The sequence below is a fragment of the Urocitellus parryii genome, chromosome 6 (genome assembly GCF_045843805.1).
Source record: "Urocitellus parryii isolate mUroPar1 chromosome 6, mUroPar1.hap1, whole genome shotgun sequence".
Lineage (NCBI taxonomy): Eukaryota > Metazoa > Chordata > Mammalia > Rodentia > Sciuridae > Urocitellus > Urocitellus parryii.
The window spans coordinates 108,735,942-108,758,869 of NC_135536.1; the positions used below are offsets into that span (position 1 = coordinate 108,735,942).

The following is a 22,928-nucleotide window of genomic DNA, read 5'->3' on the forward strand; positions in this document are numbered from 1 at the left end:
CTGCTCTGTATGAAAACCAGTAAGGATCCTATAAATCTTAAAAATGTTGTAACTATAATATATTCTAAAGAAAAGGAAGAGTAAGAAAGCAATGATTTGAGGCTTTTTATTCGCAATTCTGCTGCAGGACTTCACTGAGGAGAGTTGCTTAGAGCTCATCCATAAGTCAATTAAAAGGCATTTCCCATAATGCAGCTACAACTTACTCATTGTTATTAATGAAAATGAAGTAATGTGGGTAGTAGCACTACAGAGGATCCTAGTCATGTTTTCTCTGATATTCCTTGGAGAATGAGCAGATAGCCTTAAGATGGTGGCTGTTATTAATTTGCATGCTATATAATCTTACAGAAGAGGAGTTTGGTTTTATACTGCTATTTTCTTATTAGAGAGAATAAAAAATACCCTAAATGTCACTCTCCCATTCTTTTTTCTTCTTTCTTTCTTTGTAGTAATGGGATTGGAAGTCAGAGGCATTTGAACACTACGCTACATCCCCCCTACACTTAACTCCCCTTTTTTAAAAATTTTGAGGCAGGGTCTTGCCAAATTGCCCAGGCTAGGCTGGAACTTGTGATCCTCCTGCCGGAGACTCTTGAGTAGCTGCAATTACAGGTGTGGGCCAACATGACCATCTTACCTTCATTTTTTCTGCCAAAAGACATTCAGGTATTTATCTTCCAAAGTAAGATGGTGTATATGACATAATCATACTATTATATAAATTTACTGATGGTGTCTATATTCTTATAGCACTTAATTTATTCTGACTCCCACTAAAGATCCAAGAACACACCCATTCTTTTTAATATTAGAAGTAATATCTATAACTAATATCTATTAGATTCTCTGGGACTTTTTTGTGTGTAATATTTAAGTAGAATATTTAAGCTTCTACACTATTACACAACGCTGTCAGTTCTCCAATTCTTTTAAAATGATCAAAAAAATCCATACAAGTCACTTAGTATTGTTTTGAGTTTTATGATATATATATTCAATTTAATTACTACCTTCTCATGATTATACTCTGTTTTTTGCATATTTTTAAGGGTAGATAATATTAAAAACTGCTGAGAATGTACACTCATACACATTCTGTGAGTGTGTGTGTTTGTGTGTGTGGTGGGGAATGAACTCAGGGCCTGGTGCAAGCTAAGCAGGTACTCTACCACTGAGTCATACCCACAGACATCATATGCTTTTAAGGTTAAGAAAGCCCTGAGAGCTAATCACTTATTATTTCTATTTTTATTTAAATATGTATCAGAACTCTGGTTTGATAATACTGTCTGATTCACAGGACTATGTACTAGTTCATATTAATTCTGGCTAAACAATTTCTTGGAAGAATTAAGATTTTTGTTTAAATGAAATAGCAAGACATTTTTCAAAGACTAAGAGTTACATTCTACCTCCATTCTCAAAGCAATATGCATTTACCTTTTAAAGACAGAAAAAAAATTTTTTTTTTTTTAAGAGAGAGAGAGAGAGAGAGAGAGAGAAAATAAATATTTTTAATATTTATTTTTTTAGTTCTCGGCGGACACAACATCTTTGTTGGTATGTGGTGCTGAGGATCGAACCCGGGCCGCACGCATGCCAGGCGAGCTCGCTACCGCTTGAGCCACATCCCCAGCCCCCAGAAAAAAATTAACATTCCTGATTCCTTCATAAATACTTCCACTGTAACCAAGCAAAGACATGACTCATACCGCAGCCCTCCAGTGCCTTTTATGTCCACTGAAAGCAATATCACCAAGTGATAGAGTTGAATTTAGGGGATGTTTTATGGCTTTGGAAAATACTTTTCATTAAAATGCTAAGCTTTAGGGCAATTCACTTCTGGAATTTAAAGGCTGAGACTGGTACCTAAAGACCAATGTAGTAAAATGGGCTGTTCATCAGTTTTACAAAGTAGCTGAATGCATAGAAGTCAGATGAAACCAAGGATGCTGACAACTACATTTTCTGCTAGTGTAACTAACTTCCTCTGCAAAGTACTCTAGGCAACACTGTGTACACAGGATCTATAATTAGGCATGATCAGCACAGTAGCTTGTTAGACAAGCAAGCCAGTGGAGATCAACATGTAACCATTTCATTCTTAAATCTCTCTCACACACACCACACACCCCTATCTAAACGGCAATCAAGAGGCTCACGGGTAGAGGAGTCATTCAGCAAGATCAATTTCTCTGCATTACTTGAAAGGCAAAGGTCCACATGTAGAGTTTTAAGTCCCCAAAGGCAGAAGCAGGAATCTCAAGAAGTGGTACCTCCCTTCCCTGGGGAAACACTTTAAAATCTTCAGTTGTGATTGCATTACCTGTGTAAAAATGTTTGGTGTACTGTGAAGTAATGTGGAAAAAAGAAAGCTGCAATCCAACATAGAATGTATCACAGGCAAAACTAACAAAAAGCACCTAGGAAAAAAGGTGACTGGTGAACAGGTGAAAACCACCACCTGTGCCTAGAGCAAAAGAGGTGATGGAGACTATCCTTGCGGTCCATTTGGCAGGGATTAACTGACACTAACAACAGGGTGGGAAACACTGTCTGAAAAAGTCTCAGCTATCACCCCTATCTGTGGCTTGAAAATTATTTCAAATTTCTATTGGAAATAAAGCTACTGTTCTGACAGAAGACAAACATCTTGCTCTTGAGGCAAATAAATTACCAAATCCTATTCTTCATATAAAGTTAATTTTGAAAAATTGATTGATTGATTACATTAACAAAGAACTTTACCCATTTCATTTTATGGCTCCAAAATTTTTTAAAAGTTGCCATCTACAAAAAACATTTTGGTCTCTCATGTCAGTCTTATTAGCTTTATTAACTGTCTTCAACTATGAGAAAAATAGAGATTGAATAGTACCAAAAGATTAACAAAGAATATACTAGACCATATTTTATTTTATCACACTTTCAAGAAAAATATTTTTTCTTTCTTTCTCTTCTTAGTGCAAATAAGTAAAAGGCAGAAAGTATGGGGCAAGCATTTTAAGAAATTTGGGGTGGGGTATAGAAGACCTTGACAAGCCAGGGAGAGTGGTGCATGCCTATAATCCCCACTACTTGGGAAACTGAGGCAAGACAATGGCAAGGTTGAGTCAGTCTCAGCAAGTTGTCTCAAAAAATAAAAAGAGCTGGGGATGCTGAGAGAGGAAGATCACAATTTGAGGTAAACCTCAGCAACTTAGAAAGACTCTCAGCAATTTGTCTCACCAAAAACAAACAAAGAAGATCTGGGGGGACTAGGGTTGTGGCTCAGCAGTAGAGTGCCTACCTAGCACAAGTGAGGCATTGGGTTCAAACCTTAGCACCACATATAAATAAATAAAATAAAGGTATTGGGTCCATCTATAACTAAAAAAATTTTTGAAAAATAAAAAAAAAAGACCTGGGAATGCAGCAGTGGTCAATTGCCCCTGGGTTAAACCCACAGAACTGAAAAAAATGAAAATTAAAAACAAGACCTTAACAAGTATAGAACAAAAACAATAAAAAAGGGTCAACAAGAAAGGTTATTGAAATGTATATTTCAACAAAGCTAAAAACTTCCTTCTATTAAGGTAATGAAATAGAACCAATTTCCTTGTGCCAAACAAGGGTTACTCCAGGCAATTCCATCATTTGTGCCAACAACAACTTCTTGTATTCTACATACAAACTTGATCAAATATGAGAGATATTTTAAAAATCACTGACAACACAAACAACCTGGAAGATTACATCAAGGATCAATATTATATATGTCCATGGAAAATTAGAAGTATAGATTCTGTAAAACTCTTAGGAAAAAAAAATCACATGAAGCATTCTAGAAGTTTACAACTTGAGCTGGGTACCTAGGCACATGCCAGCATTCCCAGCTACTAAGAAGTCTGTGAATATATCAGACTCCCAACTCTAAAAAGTGAGTAAATTAAAAAATGGTATAAAACACTCCTCCATGAATGGCACAAAACAATCCCTTTGATGGAATTACTCCAGGACCACTAAGTCTCATCTTACAAGGAGATGGCTCAGAAAATAGGGTTTCTGCTGAAACACAAAATATTGGAGAATGTGGGGAGCAGAAAAAAATTTTCAAGATGAAGTAGAGAATTAAAAGCAGAGTTAAGCAGTAGTGACTAGGTGACAGGATAGAAGAAATGGTTTTTCGGGTTTGCACTTGTTTGTTTCAGTGCTTCCCTAAGAGTTAAAGCCCCAGAATGAGGAGTGGCCCAATCCTGCACTGAGCTCTGTGCTGCAGAGTAGTCAGGTTGTGCATGCAACCCCTACACCTGTGCTCCTGCAGCATGTCAGGTAACTACACACCAGTTAGAGGAGGCAAGTGATCTCTGAGTGAACTAATATGCCTTGATTAGCAAATCCTGAGCCTCAGAGAAAACTAAAAATACTCCATTAAGCAAAGGGCAGTGGCAAACACCTCTATTCCCAGCTTGCGGGGGTGAGGCAAACGAACTGCAAGTTAGAGGCCAGCTTAAGTAACAGTAAGATCCTATTTCAAAAAAAAAAAAAAAAAAAAAAAGATGCTGGGAATGCAGCACAGTGGTAGTGGCCACTGATTCAATATCTAGTACAGAGGGAAAATAAAAAGTACTCTCTAAAAAGAAGGGAGGGCTGGGGATACAGCTCAGTTGCTGAAGTGCTTGCCTAGCATGCACAAGGCCCTGGGTTCAATCCCCAGCACCACAAGAAAAAGAAAGAATGGAGAATTAATCATCACTTGGTAAGTGTTTTACTGGACACTTACCAAGAAAGATACTCCTTTTATGAAGACCTCTAATTACTTTGGCTACTTAGCAGTCTGGCCTAATCTTTCTTTTGGAAATGTTATGCTCCTAACAAGCTTTATTCAGTAAGCATGACAGCACTAAACCACAATATTTTCTAAAGCCTATATATTCCTTAAACCATTCCCTTGGAATCTAGACACAAATAAATACATCTGAACTACTCTTACTGGAAGACCATTTTCTTCAGAATTCAATATGATTTGACTCTTAAATTTTGTTGCTTACTTTTAAGTGTAAGGTGGTATTGAGTTAGTTTAAATATGGTTCTTCTGGAAGGAATGAGAGATCAGTTTTGTCGATCTTAAGTCATATTTTCCTTCCTCGTCACACTGGAGAGTTTGCAGAGAATAAACTCCCTTAAATATATGCTGCATATTCAAGAACATAAGAATAACTGCCATTTTGAGATTTAGTGTAAGTAGTAGGATACCATATCTGTTAGTTTAATAGTTCTTGAAGGCCAGTATGACTCTTTGTAATCTCAAAAAGGATCTATTCTCTCTAACCTTCTAGGCTAAGTAGCTCTTCTGCCTCAGATGCCCACCAAAAACCTATTAAATAATTGGGGCCGATGGAATAAAAGAGAAACAGTATCAAAGTTGCTAAACCATCATATTGTATGTTTGTGTAGAATTTATATGAGTAAGTATTGTCACAAGCTTGGGATTTAAAGTTCTTCAAGAGCAGAATGAGCATTGCTGCAGGCATATCTTAGTGCAATACTCTATAGTAGTATGTTAACAAGCATACTAAATAAAACCTTTGAAGTATAATATATTGCCTACTAATATCAGATCTGTGGATACCTGTAGGACTTATTCCCTCACTGAATTAAATCAGAGAATCCAAGGAAGTTTTAGCAGGTGGAAACAGGCATAACTATTAAAGTTTTCATCCTCTTCTGCTGAATAGTAATAGTACTGCAGAGTTTTACAGAGAGAAATCAGAACCATGGACTTACCATATTTGGAACTGAGAATGGAGAAATACCAAGGGTAAAATGATAGAAAAGATTAACCCACTGGAATCTTTTCGAATGGATCTAGCTTTTAGAAATATTTACTTTATCTAAACTCAAGATTTAATTATATTTCCCTAGACAAAATTAATATTTAAAATTTGTTTGTAATCATTTAGTATTAAAATCATTTAGCTGGGTGAGGTGTCATATGCCTGTAATTCTAGAAACTCAGAAGGTTGAGGCAGGAAGATCACCAGTTTAAGGCCTGCCTTAGCAAATTAGTGATATCCTGCCTCAAAAATGAAAGGGCTGGGGCCAGGCATGATGGTAGAAACCTGTAATCCCAGCAGCTTGGGAGGCTGAGGCAGGATCATGAGTTCAAAGCCAACCTCTGAAACTTAACAAAGCCCTAAGCAACTCAAGTGACGCCTTAAGCAACTCAGTGAGACTGTGCCTCTAAATAAATTACAAGAAAGAAGTAGGGATGCGGGTCAGTGGTTAAGTGCCCCTGGGTTCAATCCCTAGGGCCAAAAGAGAGAAGAAAACAGAAAAAAGAAAGGGTTGTGAATGTAGGTCAGTAGTGAAGCACCCCTGAGTCCCAAGAGGGGGAAAAAAAGTTTAAATTAAAAAGACAGATCTAATATATGTAAGTTTAAATTCAATTCTTTGGGAACCACATTTGGGGTCTATTATTGCATGTACAACCCAAAGAGAATTCAATTCAATATACCTACAATCCAGACCAGCAAAACATAATTTTCCCAGAACATGAGGCAAATAGATTCTCATTGTGATGGAAAAGAATATGATTATCTGAACATTTTTATATTTTATATACTTTTTTAATATTTCATATTTTATTTTTGAGCCCACAGGGGTCTACTTCTGAGTTATATCCTCAGGCAGCCACACCCTACCTTTAAAATTTTGAGAGGAGGTCTTGCTAAATTGCCCAGATGGACCTTGAACTTGTGATCTTCCTGCTAAACCTCCTGAATAGCTGGGATTACAGGTGTTATGGCACTATATGGCTTGCAGGTATGTTTTTTTTTTTTTTTCAGCAAATAATTTCTGAGTTGTTGTTGTTTGTTTATTTTTGTTTCTTACATCCCTTTCCTTGAGCAGATGATCTAGCCCTTCTTTGGCTGCCTAACACAAGCAGAATGGCTCTTTGTGGAAATGAAAAATAAGGAAGAAAAATTCACAATTTTTTCCCATGGAAGGTTAAATAAAAAACTGTATTACAAACAAACATCCGGTTTCATCAACACTCTTTAATAGATTCATTCACCATTATTCATTCAAACAATTATTTATCAAGTACCCAGACAATGATTTTGTGTTAACAACAAAAATCTCTACTTTCACAAGGCTTACATCTGAGAAGATGAAGGCTTCAGCTAGGTTAAATATCCTATGGCCAAAATCTTGGCATAGATGGGCTGACAGCAAGTTATAAGTTCCTCTTCTTTATCCTCCTCCTCTTAGTATAGGACTAAACTAAGCCTGTTAGCCTCCAGGTCCACTCCTGTACTACACAGCTGATGGACAGATTTACTTAGAACAAGGAGAGTTTTCAAGCATTATCATCAATGTTATCTCTATACCTTTACTCCCAAATATTTTCTAGCTCTCTTTTGAGAAAGACCTTCTGTCTGCTAGACCTCTTCTTTTTTTCTGAGTGTTCTTTGGATTAAACCCAAGGGCTCTCTATCACTGAGCCACATCCCAGCCCTTTTTACATTTTATTTTCTGTCAGGGTCTCACTAAATTGCAAGGCTGGTCTAGAATTTGTAGACCACCCTCCTACACCAATCATAAGGATTACAGGTGAGTGACACTGCACTTGGACACTAGACCTCTTCAGGGCCATATACTGCTATTATTTTAAACTCAAGATACATGTGGTCCATATCCATAATCCCAGCAGTTTGGGAGGTTGAGGCAGGAGGATTGGGAGTTCAAAGCCAGCCTCAGCATAAGCAAGGACGATAAGCAACTCAGTGAGACCCTGTCTCCAAATAAAATACAAAAAAAGGGCTGGGGATATGGCTCAGTGGTTAAATACTCTTGGGTTCAATTTCCAGTACCAGGGCTAGGGTTGTGGCTCAGTGGTAGAGCGCTTGCCTAGCACGTGCAAGGCTCTGGGTTTGATCCTCAGCACCACATAAAAACAAATAAATAAAGATATTGTGTCCAACTATAACTAAAAAATAAATATTAAAAAAAACACACCACCTTAAGATACCTACATAAATCCAAATAAATTCCTCCCCCAACATTCCTGTCTCTAATAATAGTAACACCTGCTTCCTAATTATCTTGGCTCAAAATTTCAGCAAAAGCTTTGACTCATCCTTCTTAATCCTAACATACATGTGGTCTGCAAATTATGGTAGATTGCACCCCTGTAACATTTTTCAATTCTATTTTAACTACTTTACCCCATCTAGGTTTCCTTTGGCTTTCAAGGAAATTCTTGGCCTTCTTATTGGTCTCCACTCTAGCTGTCAGGATATTACCACCTTCTTGGCCAAAAGATTTCCAAAGCAAATTTTCATCATTATCATTCCTCTGTTAAAAACCTTTAGTCCCTATTTATACTGAAATTAAGTACAATACTGCAGCCCAACATTCCAGGAGCCTCATCAAATGGCTCCAACCTATTTTTTTACCTTTGTCTCCTATGATTCTTTATCCATCTCAAATATTTTAGCAAAATCAAACTAGATTATTATTTTTCATGTATTCTTTCTTCTAAGAACATTTCAAATGCAACTTCTTTCATGAAACAATTTGTTATGTTCAAATTATATAAAATGTCTCCCTTTTTCAATCCCAGGTGATAATAATATGTAGTTTGAAATGCTTATCTATTTTGCCTTGTGATATAGTTATCTGGCTACTTGGCTTATCTGCCAGCTTTTTGAGTACAAGCACTCCATACTTGGTATCTGTAGGATAGGCTTTCACATAGCAGGTCCTCAGCTCAGATTTACTGAGTCAAAGTTGCTGAGAAAAGGTTAGCTGTCTCTGAAGTAAACATCTTGCCCATCTCTATCAAGGAAAGATTTCATTTTCTTCTGTTGCTGATTTAAAAACCTGAAGAGAATTAGTCTGGAGAAAAAAAACTGTTTTCAATTCTTAAAGTAATAAAGGGACATGTTTGGCTGCAAACACTCTCTCCCAAAAAAAGAAAGAAAAAGAAGACCCTGAAGTTGGAAGTAATGAAACCACAACATAAGACAATGAAAAAGTTGAACAGACACTAGAAATCCATTTACCCTAGTGAAGAAAGACTTTTACCTAGCAAGGACTTGGAATTCTGCTGGGAGGGAGGTGTAAAATTTGCACTAATGTGGGGAATTCCAATTCCATAGCAGCTATGGAATAACTAAAAATTGTGAAAGAAGGGGGAGGAAAAACAAACAAACAAACAACAACAACAACAAAAAACCCAACCAACCAAACAAAAAACCCCAACTAACCAAAGAGAAGACTTTCAAGAGTCAACTCTTCAAAAATAAGCTATTGACTGACAAATGAGATTCTCCTAAATAATTATATACAACGATGATTCTACTTTCTTTAATAGTAGACCTAAAATTTACTGTGTTAAAACCTTTCTATACTGGCAATTCAGATTTTCAACTACTGCTTTTCCCCATCCTTTTAAAATCAACTCAAAACAACAGCAATGATTATGAATTCACTGAAACAGAAAAGATAAGCTAACGGAAACATGTTTTAGTTCAAATAAATTCTAAAAATATGAGCAGGAATACATGTTGATTATGACTTCCCTGATTACTTGTCTATTTTGTTTCCATACATTTTTCTCTCCAAATGTATTTTTACTATAAAATAATAAAACTTCATTATAGAATATTTTGGGAAAATATTACTCAGAGTACTACCACTTTCAACAGTAATTCTGCTATTTTGGCAAGCCCATTGATTTTCTAAATTTTCTTCCCCTAAGGGGAAATCATGAGGCAGTTATAGTTTTATGTTTTTATCTCTTCACTATACAAACCATTTCATTTTCAAGTTGTTATAGTTTTCCTAAATGCTATTTTTAGCAGCTATATTATATTCTACTGAGTAAATATCTTACAATTCACTTTACTATATTTACTTATATAGTAAATATATATATCTACACACTTATATAGTAAATATATATATATATATACTTATTTACTATAAGCTAGTTTACTCAGTAAAGGATTTGAGGTGGATCCATTACCAGTCTTTTATAAAAAGAGAAGCTGAATCTTTGCTCTGACACTGCAACAGTCTTAGGCACATAACTTAACCTACATTTGGGTTGTTTTATTATGATTGATTCCAAGAAGTAAGATATTCTATCAGAGAAGATAATAACTCTATCAAATTACTTTTTAGACAAATTGTATCAATTTGCAAAGTCAATAGCAATATACAAGTCTCAGTTTAACTGTGCCCTCACCTGCCCTGGTTATTATTAGTATTTAAGAGAAAGGAGGTAGAGAGAACTGTAGATGTCAACAATATTATGTTGTCAAATCAGAAGTCAGTCAAATTGTTAAGTCTTAGTTAGATATCACTTTCTTGTTTTTTGGTTTTTTTTTTTAATGTTGCTGGGGATCCAACACAGGCCTCACCACATATGCTAGGCAAACACTCTACCACTAAGCTACATTCCCCCTGCCCTTGCCTCCCTATTTTTTATGTGCTAACGAATTTTTCCAGTCTTTACACATTTTTTTTTAAACCACTAAGTCATACATTTTGCTGAGAGTATATAGCTATTGGTGAGTGGTCTCTATCTGTCAATGTACTCATCATACATGTATGTGTACTTCTTCGATGTGCTATTCACAACATATGTACTTGCACCTATCCATTTATGAGCTGATATATGTTTTCATATCTTTTTGTAAAAATGTCTGTTAATATAAAAAATGTAAGGGAGGAGGAGGGGGAACAAGCCAATCTTGATATGTGATGATTATGTGTATATATGATGTTTATTATTTTTTATCAGGGTCTCCATTTTTATCTTAGAAATATAAATGATATAAAAATACTTTTGTCATAATTACCTCTCAATCAGCCCTGCCTATAGTTTTTCTTTTTTCTTTTGGGCGGGGGGGTGAGGGCAGGGTTGGGGAATGCACCCAGGGCCTCAAACATGATAGATAAACACTCTTACTGTTGAGCTACATTCCCAGTCCTTCTAAAACAATGTTGTCAAATTTATTGTATTTGCTTCCTCTGTCTTTAGGATGAGACAGATCCCTCATCTAGATCAAGATCATTAGTTTTGGGATTGGGGTTGTGGCTCAGTAGTAGAGCGGTTGCTTGGCATGTGTGGGGGCACTGGGTTTGATCCTCAGTGCCATTTAAAAATAAATAAATATAATAAAGGTTTTGTGTCAATCTACAACCTAAAAAAGATTTTTTTTAAGTGTTCATTAGTATCCCAAATAATGAATAGTAGAGAACTAATGATGAGGCCTTCTCAGCAAAGGTCAATCTATGATCTTGGCCAGCTCTAGAATTAACTTGGGTACAGTGACAAGGTGTAGTGTGGAGGTTCCACTTCATGCTCAGGTCAGCTGGAAATCTAAATGATTTTATACCCAGCAAGCAAAAAACAGAATTGGCATGAGCTCCAGACTGGACTATAGATGAGACCCAAGGTGGGCTATTGGTATACCCTGTCCATCGAGCAGATCCTTTGGGCCTGTGGCCAACTGCTTTGGATTCTAATTCACAGTTAGTTCCCCACTTTCAGCCAACACATTCTGACAGGCCCAGATTCTCCAGACTAGATGCTTCTTCATATAAGGCATGTGGCTACGTCTCAGTGCAATTACACATATCCTGGGGGTTCTAGAATATCATATCAAACCAGTGAGAAATGGTGAGCCTTTTTCTTTAACTTCAGAATACACTAATGCACAGAAGCTGGATAATCTGAGTTTTAATGTTAGGTATCAAGACAGTAAATGTCTGAAACGATGAAGGACCAACACACACCTGATTCCGAAGAGGCTGCTGTTGTGATGGCCGATCCCTGTGTGTGTGGCTCTCTCGAGTTATTGCAGATGCACCAGAATCTACATGAACTGATCCTACTGGAGTAGGCTAGAAAATGAAATAAAAGTCAAGTGGGATAAACAAGGCTACTTGATGTCTCTGCAAAGGACAGCATAGCATCGTTCTAATTCTCATGGAGTAATTAATTCTTTTCAGCTATCAGGAGAAATTTCAAGGAATCTTGCCTTCTTAGTTTGCTAATCTATAAAAGGTGGTAGTCTGGACCTCAATAGTTCACTGGGGAGTAGATTACCTTTGAAAGTAAAAAAAAAAAAAAAAAATCCTATGGTAGTATCTGTTAGCATACTTTCAGGACCTGTGGAGCTTTGGCCAGAAAAGCAAATCAAAAAGTTTATTATGGTGCTGGGTTCCATGCCTACAGAAGCCAGGTACCAGATCAGCATATATAGTGTCAGCTTCTGAATCATTCAATGAAAACTCTAAAAAATCTGGCTTAAATTCTAAAATATTTCAGGATATACAAGTTATAATCTTAAAAATGTATAACTTCTGCTTCCTATCTTCAGTGAAAGCAACCTATGGCATCATCCTGAAAAGGCTGGAACATGCAAAGTCTAAAATCAAAAGACATTTTCCCCCCTGCAAGGATTTAAGCAAAAAGACTGGAAAATAAATGAGTGGGGGCAATGTGGGTGTAAGAAAGAAGGTGATACAATAAAAAAGATGATACTCACAATAGGCCTCCCAACCCAGTCATAGGCATAGTCAAAGGTGTAGCCTTTCCTTTCGAAGAGGTCTGTGAAAAGGGTCCGTAAATACTCATAATCAGGTTTTTCAAAGAAATCTAATCGCCTGACATATCGAAGGTAGGTTGCCATCTCCTCTGTTAGGAAAGAAGTGAAAGGCCATACTCATTAGCTGACACTTCCCAGGGGGCTAAGCTCTGGGCCACACAGGGGTACACTAGTATTTTCTTTATGAACCAAATAAAAGTGATAATCCCCAGTCTGAATAAAAATGAAAGGAAATGCCAAATGCACCCTTTAGATACAGATACCAAGTAAGGAATCTACCTCCTTAAAGTGTCAAGCCATACTGGTTGGAGAATCTTTTTAGTATCCTACCTGGAAAGTTCTCACAGAGAGCTTCAATGGGAGTATTCCTTTTGGTGTCACCAATTTTTTGATATCTTTCTTTTAATGTATCAGCCTGTGGAAATTAAAGAAAAAAAATTACCTGGAAAGAGCTGGTAGTTATGAGAGGTTTGATATGTTTTCAGACTCAATGACTGTTTTACTCAAGTTGGCAGGATTTGTCACTCAATCCCAATTTTATTTCCTCTCTAATACTAACAAATAAGAAATATAATAGAGATGGTATATTTAGGTATGTACTAACATCTGATGGATTCTGGGAAGTTTTCCTTGCAGATATATTTAATAGTCTCAAATAAACATTATTAAATGTGATGAGATGAACAGCTAGGATAAGAAAGCAAAACACTGTGGCAATATTTTCAAAACTATAGCAGTTTAGTAATCTCCTAGGCCACTAGAGTTCAACAGTGATTCAGCCTTCTCCCTCTTATATCAGCTCTATATAAGATTGAAAGTACTGCCTAATCCAAGTGGGGGAAACAGTTTCATTACATATGTTAAGAAGTTGAAGAGAAAAAAAGTGCTTAAGAAAAAATGCTTTTCAATAATGTGCTTCATTAGTAAAAAAAAGTTACCTATGGTATAGGCTTGGCTAATAGTCAATTTGAGTACATTCGTGGCTCAAAGTAGCTGAAGTCTTATATGCTTAGGACTAGACAAAGTACTTATGGATCTTGGACCAACAATGAACTCTTAAGGGATTCTCATCAGGCTCTATCTAGCCTGCTGCACCCAAATTTAAGCCACAATGATATAAAGTAAATTGGAAAGATTTTAAATCTACCACTATCACTATAAAATGATTCATGGGCCATGAGAGCATTTCAAACAATTAATAATATTGTTCACTAATGTACTATTTGGCTATATGATGAGCAAGTAGGATTTATAACTATTTGAAAGCTGTCAGTATTAGTGAGAAGATAGGTATGAATAGGAAAAGACCATAGATGAGCTATCAGGGGAGAAAATTAAGCACAAAAAAACTAAAATATTCTTAAACATGAAGGGTACTTACTTTCTACAGTGCAAAACGAATCATTCTGCCCTTCTGGCTATTGATTTTCTTTCCATACTAACATGATCAAAGAAATTACAACTAAAAATATGTGTGACATTCAGGTATCTAAAAGGATTTGAGATGGCTTGCTCACCATTTCCTAGTCTAATAGCCAGAAGCACAGAGTAAACATAATGCTTAGAATTGTATAAATGAATAGTTAATTCTGAAACGTACTTACTCTACTGATCCCTTCTTATGGAAGTCTACTTAAACATGTTTTGCAAGGAATGGCCATTGTCCAAAAAGGTATTTATTCAATAATACACTTGAACAGCAATGCTGAGCCTAGATTTTCATTTCAGTACAGGTGGGTTCTTAGCCTACACAGGATAAGCAAATATCTTCCCGTCCCCCTTAATGGCATCCCCTGCTAGTCTTTCTGGTAAAATGTGTAGCAGCTGCTGTCATCAATTTGTTCCAGAAATTCCCTGACACACTGGGAACATTCCTCCTGCTACATGATGGTAGTGGAGGAGGGATACCAACACAGAGAGAAAAGCAGCACTTATGCCAAGGCTAAGAGGGAATGAGAAAAAAAGATTATGGAGAGCTGAAATATAAAGAAAGATGGATTAAGATGAGAAAAAAATCAAATGTGAACAGAAACAGCTCCTAAAACCCAGGTGGGAATTTACAATGTATACTAATTTAACTAATCCCTGCTCCTCATTTCTGTAGCCATTCTTTCCTTTCGTGTTTCTTAGAGGCATCAAGCCAGAAGCACCTTCTTTAACAACTGCATAGAGACAAAGCCCTCCAATGAACACTTTCAAGGATACCTTGAGTCCTTGCCAGGGTAGGCTGCCTCGAAGGAAATACATGAACATATGGCCTAGGGCTTCCAAATCATCTCGACGGCTTTGCTCTAAAAGGGAAGACAGATCACACATTATGTTTGCAGTTATTAAAGCAGAAAGAGGTTCAAAAGCAAGTAATCCCTTCAGAAACCCTTCTGCTCTGAAAAGGCTTTTACTAATTCTTTGTACATCTAAACCAGAAATAGTATTTAAAACCAAAAGACAACGTGTACTTCCTTTGTCTAGATCTGTTGGCAAGTAGACAGCAAGTAAAAAGAGCAAATCTTCAAGCCCCAATCACTCAACAGTGAGCAACCCACCCCTCACTCAATGCCGTCACCTGCCTGAAAGTGAGATAATTTAAATAAAATGCTATTTCCAGTATATGGGTTACAATTACCCTTTCGTTACCAACAGGGAAAGTGAGCAGCAGATTAAGCAGTTGAAGCTGTTAAAATAGTCCATTCTGGCTAGGCCTGCAAAGACACAAGCTGTAGAATGCCTGGCATACATGCTTAGCACTTTTTATTCATCACTAAAATTAACACTTAAAATTCATTTTCATGTAAGCAAACCACTTCTTAGTTCCTATTATATTTGTACCATGTCCCATAACCACCTTAAAAAAGGTTCATTAGTTTTTTGAAGTTCATTAGTCAGATGTCCTCTATGAGAACATAAAACAGAGTGTGGGCATTCTTGGAGCTTAACTAAAACAAGTTGCTGTGTTTTTCTTTGAATTAATTGAGAAGATTGTTTTAAAATGGAACTTCACTTCAGAAAGCTTCTTGTACATTCTTTAGCTGTCTGACTGAATAGTACATGTCTCCATTTCTTATTTGCCAATTATGGTTCATTGCAAACATTTTATGTGTCTGTTTTTCAGAATAAAGTTAAGGGTTTTCTCAAAAGAAATTACAGAAGACTTAAGAGGCTACCTTTATTTTATTTTATTTTTATTTTTTTATAATGCTGGGGATTGAAACCAGCATTGGAGGGAGGCACTGTAACAACTGAGCTATATCCCCAGCCAAAAGGCTACCTTGATGTGGGCTAAGATTTGATTGTAGGGCTTTGTTTTGTGTGCAGAAAGTAAAACTGAAGATTGCCATACAGTCAAGAAAAGCCATCCAAGTAACTCCAGATAGAGAAATGCTGCCTAGAATTATGGGAAATTTGCATGAGAAAGAATGAACAGTACTCTACAGGCAGATGAAGAAAAGATAATTTTCTGTGGTCACTAATGGAAAAAAGAGAAAGTAATGGCTGAGGATACAGCTCAGTGATTGAGGACCTCCTTAGTGAAGCCCTGGATTCAATCCCCAGAACAAAAAGAGAAGAAAAAAGGAGGCATCCTGACAGAGAAATAAATAATACTGAGCTGGTATATATCCTCTGAAATGATCTTAAAAAGGATGAAATAAAATAGCAAGAACATCAGACACTTTTGTCTACACAGCTTGTCTGAAGTTTGGACAAAATATTACATATGATTGAAAACAAAGCAATTATACAAAAAAACAGTGCAACAGAACAGAAAGACAAATGAAAACCAGCAAGAAAACAAAGGGTGAGTTGAAGCCTCCCACAAAGTAGGGCAGAGAAGGAAACACACTCTGCAGTTTCTCACACTGCATCACACCTACATAACCGCCTCTCCCTTTTTATATCCACTTCCTGTAACAAAAATTCCCTTGGTAATGTTTTTTAAAAAAAAGAAAGGAAAAAAGAAAGAAAGAAAGAAAGAAAGAGAGAGAGAGAGAGAGAGAGAGAGAGAAAGAAAGAAAGAAAGAAAGAAAGAAAGAAAGAAAGAAAGCAAGCAAGAAAGAAAGAAAGAAAGAAAAAACCTTACCACACAAATGGTAGAATTTAAGCTAGTTGAGCACTAGAGGGCAAAACTCTCCACATTTTCAGCATTATACAGGCCCATAGGAAAAAAAAATTTCTCTCATGGCAAAGCCAATTATAAAATGAAATTAAAAACATTTCAAACTTACTCAAATAATAATGACATTTTTAAGTCCTGAGAACTGTGGGGAAAATAGCTGTGGAATATGAGATAATAGGAAAAACAATGGTTCCTAAGTTAGGTCAATGACCTAGGTCTTGGTTCATCATTTCCATTAATTTAATCCAGTGAAACTGAAATTAAGCATGGCCAAGTCACCAATATGGGGCTTCAGTTTCCTCATATGAAATTAAAGTGGTCAGTGTAGGTAGTATGGAAAAATCACTTTCCAGCTCTACCTCTCTAAAATAGCCATGATAAATAAATCTTTTCAATAAAAGTAAAAAACAGTTCCATATTTATTTGAACACTTCACACTTGTTCATTATTTCCACAGGCCCTCATTTTTTCATAGAGGATACTTTATTTTCAAAGAAAAAAGATTTCAATACCAGTGAAACCACTAGGACACAAAATTCTTCATTCCCAGCGCTTTAAGAGGCTAACAAAAAAAGGTAAAGGAGTCCTCCCTAAAAATCAGGGAAGAGATTGCAAAACTCCTCTTTGGATCCTATCTGGAGTTATCGTTGGAAAACAAAAACACCCTTCAACCCCACAAAGGCCTGCTTTCTACCAATCAGAAAGATGTGCTTGGTTTACCTGTATTACCTTCGTGATTTTAGGTTACATATATTTTGTTGAATGAAAGAGATAAGTAACCCAGTGTTCTCACGCTAATCTCAACCATTCAATAATACAAATTAGGTTGTCTTAATCTGTGGGAAGGTGGCTATTATCATGTTATGAAGCATGAGATCCAAGCCAAATAGAATCAATTGATTGTGAATTTTCCTGCTTTTAGAATCATGAGCTATATAAACCTCTTTTCTTATAAATTACCCAGTTTCAAGTATTCTGTTCTAGAAATAGAAAACAAACTAAGACAGGCATGGTGCTTTCACATATATTATCCATTTTTAACCCTCAAAACATCCTGCTGAAGTATTACTCGCATTTTACCAATAAGTGTTAGGAAGATTAAGTAACTTGTCTGAAATGACACTGATAAGCACAGGACCTTCTAGTTTAATTTTAAAGTATTACATCCAAAAGTGAGGATTTCCATATGGTAACTTAAAAAAAAATTCCTGATAACATTCATGATTTTAATTCAAGCTGTATCACACTACTGTGTAATGCCATTTTATTCTCCACTATCAACAGAATTCTCATCTGAATACATAAATAGTTTACTTAATAAGGCAACTTAGTGAATTGATACATTAGTATTCAAAATAACCTATTAGTGTGTAGCAGTTCATTAATATTTACAAACCTTATATAATTAGCTGAGTCAGGGAATATGAATCTGATAATATTCTGTTTACATGTCTATACTCTAGGATTTGATTTTCAAACATATTCTTTTAATCACCTAGGAATCTTTTCTCCAAGTAGAAATTTTCAAGAAAGCCTGATTTATAAAACAAATAAAAACGGAAGCTTTTCTAGAGAAGGTAGCATGAGGTCCAGGGCTCTGCCAGCTTGGCCTTCCCACTGTTCCTTAAGCTTCTCTTGCACATACTCTTTCCAGCTAGTTTCTCGAATTAATAAGGAAGTCTTCTGTTTTGATTAGAGATTTTAGTAAAATTTATACAGTTTTTAATTTTTTAGTTGTAGGTGGACATAATACCTTTATTTTATTTTTATGTGGTGCTGAGGATCGAACCCAGTGCCTCATGCATGCTAGGCAAGTGCTCTCTCTACCTCTGTGCCACAACCTTAGCCCTATACAGATTATTAATTGCCAATAAAATACAAGACTCATGGTAAACCAAATATATAAATATTTAGTTATGAATGGACACAATGCCTTTATTTTATGTATTTATTTTTATGTAGTGCTGAGTATGGAATCCAGTGCCTCACACGTTAGGCAAGTGCTCTACCGCCGAACCACAACCCCAGCCCCACCAAATATATTTTCCAATGTATAAGACAGAATCTCTTTAAAGAATTATGCAGTGAACAGAAGCCTAATCCTTGCTTCCTTAATGCAAACATCAGTTTGGTCCTTTTCAGGATGGTCATATAGGAGTTCATAGGTCTGTAAGTACCAAACTCATTACCAGATACTCAGGAAAGTCATTACTTTACCATTTCAATTTCTTTTCTTTTGGGGTGGGTAATGGGGATTGAATCCAGGGATGCTCTGTCTCTAAACTTCATCCCCAGCCCTTTCTACTCTTTATTTTGAGACAGGATCTCACTAAGTTGCCAAGGCTGGCCTGGAACTTGAGATCCTCCTGCCTCAGCAGGAGGGTTACAGGCATGTGCCACCATGCCCACTAACATTTCAATTTCTCAAACATAAAAATCACTTACCTTGTGATAAGTACCACAAGTTGTAATGAACAATGGGGATAAATTGTTAATGGAACAGAAAATTGTTCTAATGACCTGCCCCTTTCATGGAGCAGAAAATAAACACACCTTTGCCAAGATGCGTGTTGATGGACATATATCTTGCAGTTCCAGTTAAACTTTTATGCTCCCTATAAGGTATGTGTTTTTTGGTTTCAGGGTCAATGTATTCCTTGGCCAGTCCAAAGTCTATAATGTGTATAACATGCTCTTTCTTATTGCCTTGTCGGCCAATCAGAAAGTTCTCTGGCTTGACATCTCGGTAAATGAGATTCTTTGAGTGCACATATTCCATTCGAGATAGCTAAAAGAGAAAAAAGGAAAAAAAAAGGTGGAAATACTTTAAATAAGTATATTGCAATTAAAACATGAAAATATTTTCTCTTGCCAGCATAAGGTTTTTGGATTTTTTTGTTTCACTTTTTTCCCCCTTTTTTTGAGACAGGGTCTTGAACTTCCTGGCTGAAGCAATCCTCTTATCTTCCCTCACCCAAGTATCTGGTACTACAGGTGCACACATTGCGCCTGGCTCAGCATAATGTTTTTTTGTTTGTTGGGTTTTTTTCAGCACTAGACATTGAACTTAGGGCCTCATGCATACAAAGTAAGCACTCTATCACTGAGCACATCCCTAGCCCTCAACATAAGTTTTTACTGAAATAAAAATAAAACATCTCTTCTTTACCATCTACCTTCCTGACTTGTAAAGCAAAAAACTACTTTCTTTCACAAATAAATAACAACTGTCAAGATTATAAATAGGAAGATAGTACAGTTGGCTAAAATGATTTATCTCATAATGTCACATTTTCCAAAAGATGACTGTGATTAACTAAAAGGAAAGAAGTATTCCCAAGGTAGGATGTCAGACAACTAGGGGCCTCTGAGACAGGTCCAGTGACACATCTACCTACTGACCACATCTCCTATCCTCAATTGGACAATAGTTCCCCACCCAGCTTTCACTGTTGTAGAAATAAGGAAAGTGAGGTCTAGAGAAATTAACACTGGCCTGACATCAGAAAGCTAGTCAGTAGCAGGGACACAACTTTTATTTAAAAGTAAATATAACCTGGGGCTGGGGTTGTGGCTCAGTGGTGGAGAGCTTGCCTACCATGTGTGAGATACTGGGGTTGATCCTCAGCATCATATAAAAAATAAATAAATAAAGGTATTGTGTCCATCTAAAACTGAAAAAACAAAAAAGTAAATATAACCAAATAATAATCACAGCATTATTTCAAATTTCATTCAATATTTTTATATACCAAATTTTTCTACTTACTTAATATAGAAAAGGAAGCTTAGACATTTACAGTCAGATGTCAAAGTCAATTTTTCTTTTCTTTTTTTCAGTCCTGGGGATTAAACCCAGGAACTCACATATGTATGCTAGGCAAGCATCCTTCCACTCGACTACAACCACAGCCCATCAATTTTCTAATACTTCCAATTTTTTACTGGATGGGTAAGACCATTAGCATTTCAAATGAATAAAAATACATCCGTATTCTTTCTCATAAGGCCTGTCAAGCTTTTCAAATGAACGGTTGCAATGTTTGTTAAGCTGGCATCAGTATATAATTTGGGAGAAGCTGCAAGAGCTGCCTTTTGGCCAGTTCAAAGTGTGTAATAGGAGAGAACTAAGGCAAATTCTTGGTTACACAACTCTGAATGAGGGTTAGTGCAGGGGGTTACACCCTCAATCTCTTCTAAAATGCCACAGTGAAAGAAGAGTACATGACAAAACCTTTAAAATTTATAAATAAAACACTAAAGAAATTACTTTACACTACAACTAAATCTAATTATCCTCTTTCTTTCTAATCTAAATTATATACTATTACTTCAGTTTAGGGCAGGGTTTTGCTCCAAGGTACAAATTCTTAAAATACAGCAAACTGCAGATTCAGTGTGACTTCTTTGAGTTAACACTTTTTGCCCCAGCCAACTTCCTAGAATGCCATTAGCTTATAAAAACCAATTCACAGCTAATTAATAACCAAAAGGCCCATAAGGATATGGCCAGGGGAGTGGCCTTTTGGAATGGCAATGCCATCTTACCAACTGGATGGCTATCATTAACACTGTCTTCAAAGTAAATGTCCGGTCACAGAGGTCAAACAAATCCTCCAAGCTAGGGCCAAGAAGCTCCAGCACCATGGCATTGTATTTCCCACATGGTCCAAAGTAGTACACTTGTGGGAGACCTTCACCTGAAAGCAGAGGGGAAATGAGATATAGAATGGGAGACACAAAAAACAAATAATGAGACAATTGCTTTAACAGTGAATAAGATATAAATAAAGTTCAATTTGTAAAATTTCCATTTCCTTTCACAGTCCCTACTGGAAAAGTTAAAGTGAGCACAATAGCTTCAATGGAAACTAATAATGTAAAGGAAAGGCTAAGTCATTGCACAATATGTTCAAATAAGCAGTTATTTAATACCAGAGTGCCAAAGGCATTTCCACTGCTACATAAAACAGAGAATGGTCCTTGATCCCTTATTGGAACAGAGTGTAAACTATTCTTCCCAAAGGATGCCTGAAAATGCAATATCATAAAAGGTTCAAAGGATGGCTCGCTGAGCTCAAAGACCAGGCTAATTGACCTTGTTGCATTAGCTAGTTTCATTAGCACTCCTTATGCTTCCTGCCAAAGCCACATGGAGCTGTTTGCAACTGCTGCCCCATGGAGAACTCAGATTGAAGGGGTGAAGTCAGAGAGGGTACAGCCTGGCCTCAGGCCAGCACAACTGGCTCTTTTCTCACAGGGAGTCTCTGTAGTGCTCTGTTTTCTATCAGCTGGAGAAAAGTCAACAGATACTTAGCATTTGGTTGGCTGATAAGCAATTATGAAGGGAAAAAGAAGAGGAAAACAAAAACAAAAACCAGGTTTGGTTTCCCCAAGTTTTGAAATTCACAGTTACAAGATGCCAAAACCTAGGCTTTCTTACTGAAGTGGCAACTTGAGAATGAATTTCCCCCTTAAAGTGTACTGGAAATATGAGGCATACAATAAACACATGTTACTGGCATTATGATAACAGTGCATATTTATGAAACTATAGAACATAAAAAAAATTATCCGGTTTCACAGAGAAGAAATATTTCTATTTCACATATTTATGTAAACCAGTCCACAGTCATATATGACATTAATTATTGTTAGCTTCCACTTCCAAGTGTTTTAGACAACAAAACTCCATCTTCCCATTCTCATCTTATTTGTAGGGGTGAAATACAGGCAGAGTAATATACATCTAATATATCCTACTCTACAGGGAAGGTCTTGTATATCTGGAGTTAGTGATTTATTGCTATAGTTAAATAGGCCTATACAGCAATATTTAACTATCTCATGTACTGCATTAGTCTGTCTTGTTCCACTTAAATACTAAACATTAGCATTTTCTTTCAGTATATTCATTCCTGGATTGTATCATCTAATATAGTATAATCTGCTCCAGCTAACTTTAGTGGTTGTTTTCATTTTCCCTGTCTCCAAAAAGGAAACAGGAGTAATTTGAAGTGTCTTTTTCCCCCTACCGTTCTGAAGAAGTCATTTTTTTTTCAGTTTATTTAAAATACACAAAATCTAACAGCTGTTTCCAATGAGTCCTGCTAAGAAATCAAATATAAAACACTACCCTAGAGATTTATTGCTTTTACTATCAGACAGAGTTAGGAAACCTTTTATGTCCTATTTAATATTTTTTG

General features: G+C 36.4%; 1 protein-coding gene and 1 non-coding gene across 2 annotated transcripts in view; one reads left to right on the plus strand and one right to left on the minus strand.

The window, feature by feature from the left end:
• Csnk1g1 (casein kinase 1 gamma 1) overlaps positions 1-22,928 on the minus strand; it is a 149,468-nt gene that overhangs the window by 26,758 nt on the left and 99,782 nt on the right. The window contains exons 6-11 of the mRNA XM_026384857.2: positions 21,271-21,422; positions 19,276-19,510; positions 14,817-14,902; positions 12,942-13,026; positions 12,552-12,700; positions 11,797-11,904 (exon numbers count right to left, since the gene is read on the minus strand). Coding sequence (XP_026240642.1) covers positions 11,797-11,904; positions 12,552-12,700; positions 12,942-13,026; positions 14,817-14,902; positions 19,276-19,510; positions 21,271-21,422 — 815 coding nt within the window. The remainder of the gene's footprint in view (positions 1-11,796; positions 11,905-12,551; positions 12,701-12,941; positions 13,027-14,816; positions 14,903-19,275; positions 19,511-21,270; positions 21,423-22,928) is intronic.
• On the plus strand, positions 17,258-17,371 carry LOC113180097 (small nucleolar RNA SNORA26). Its single transcript, XR_003300422.1, has one exon. It is a non-coding gene; the product is annotated as a small nucleolar RNA SNORA26 (small nucleolar RNA).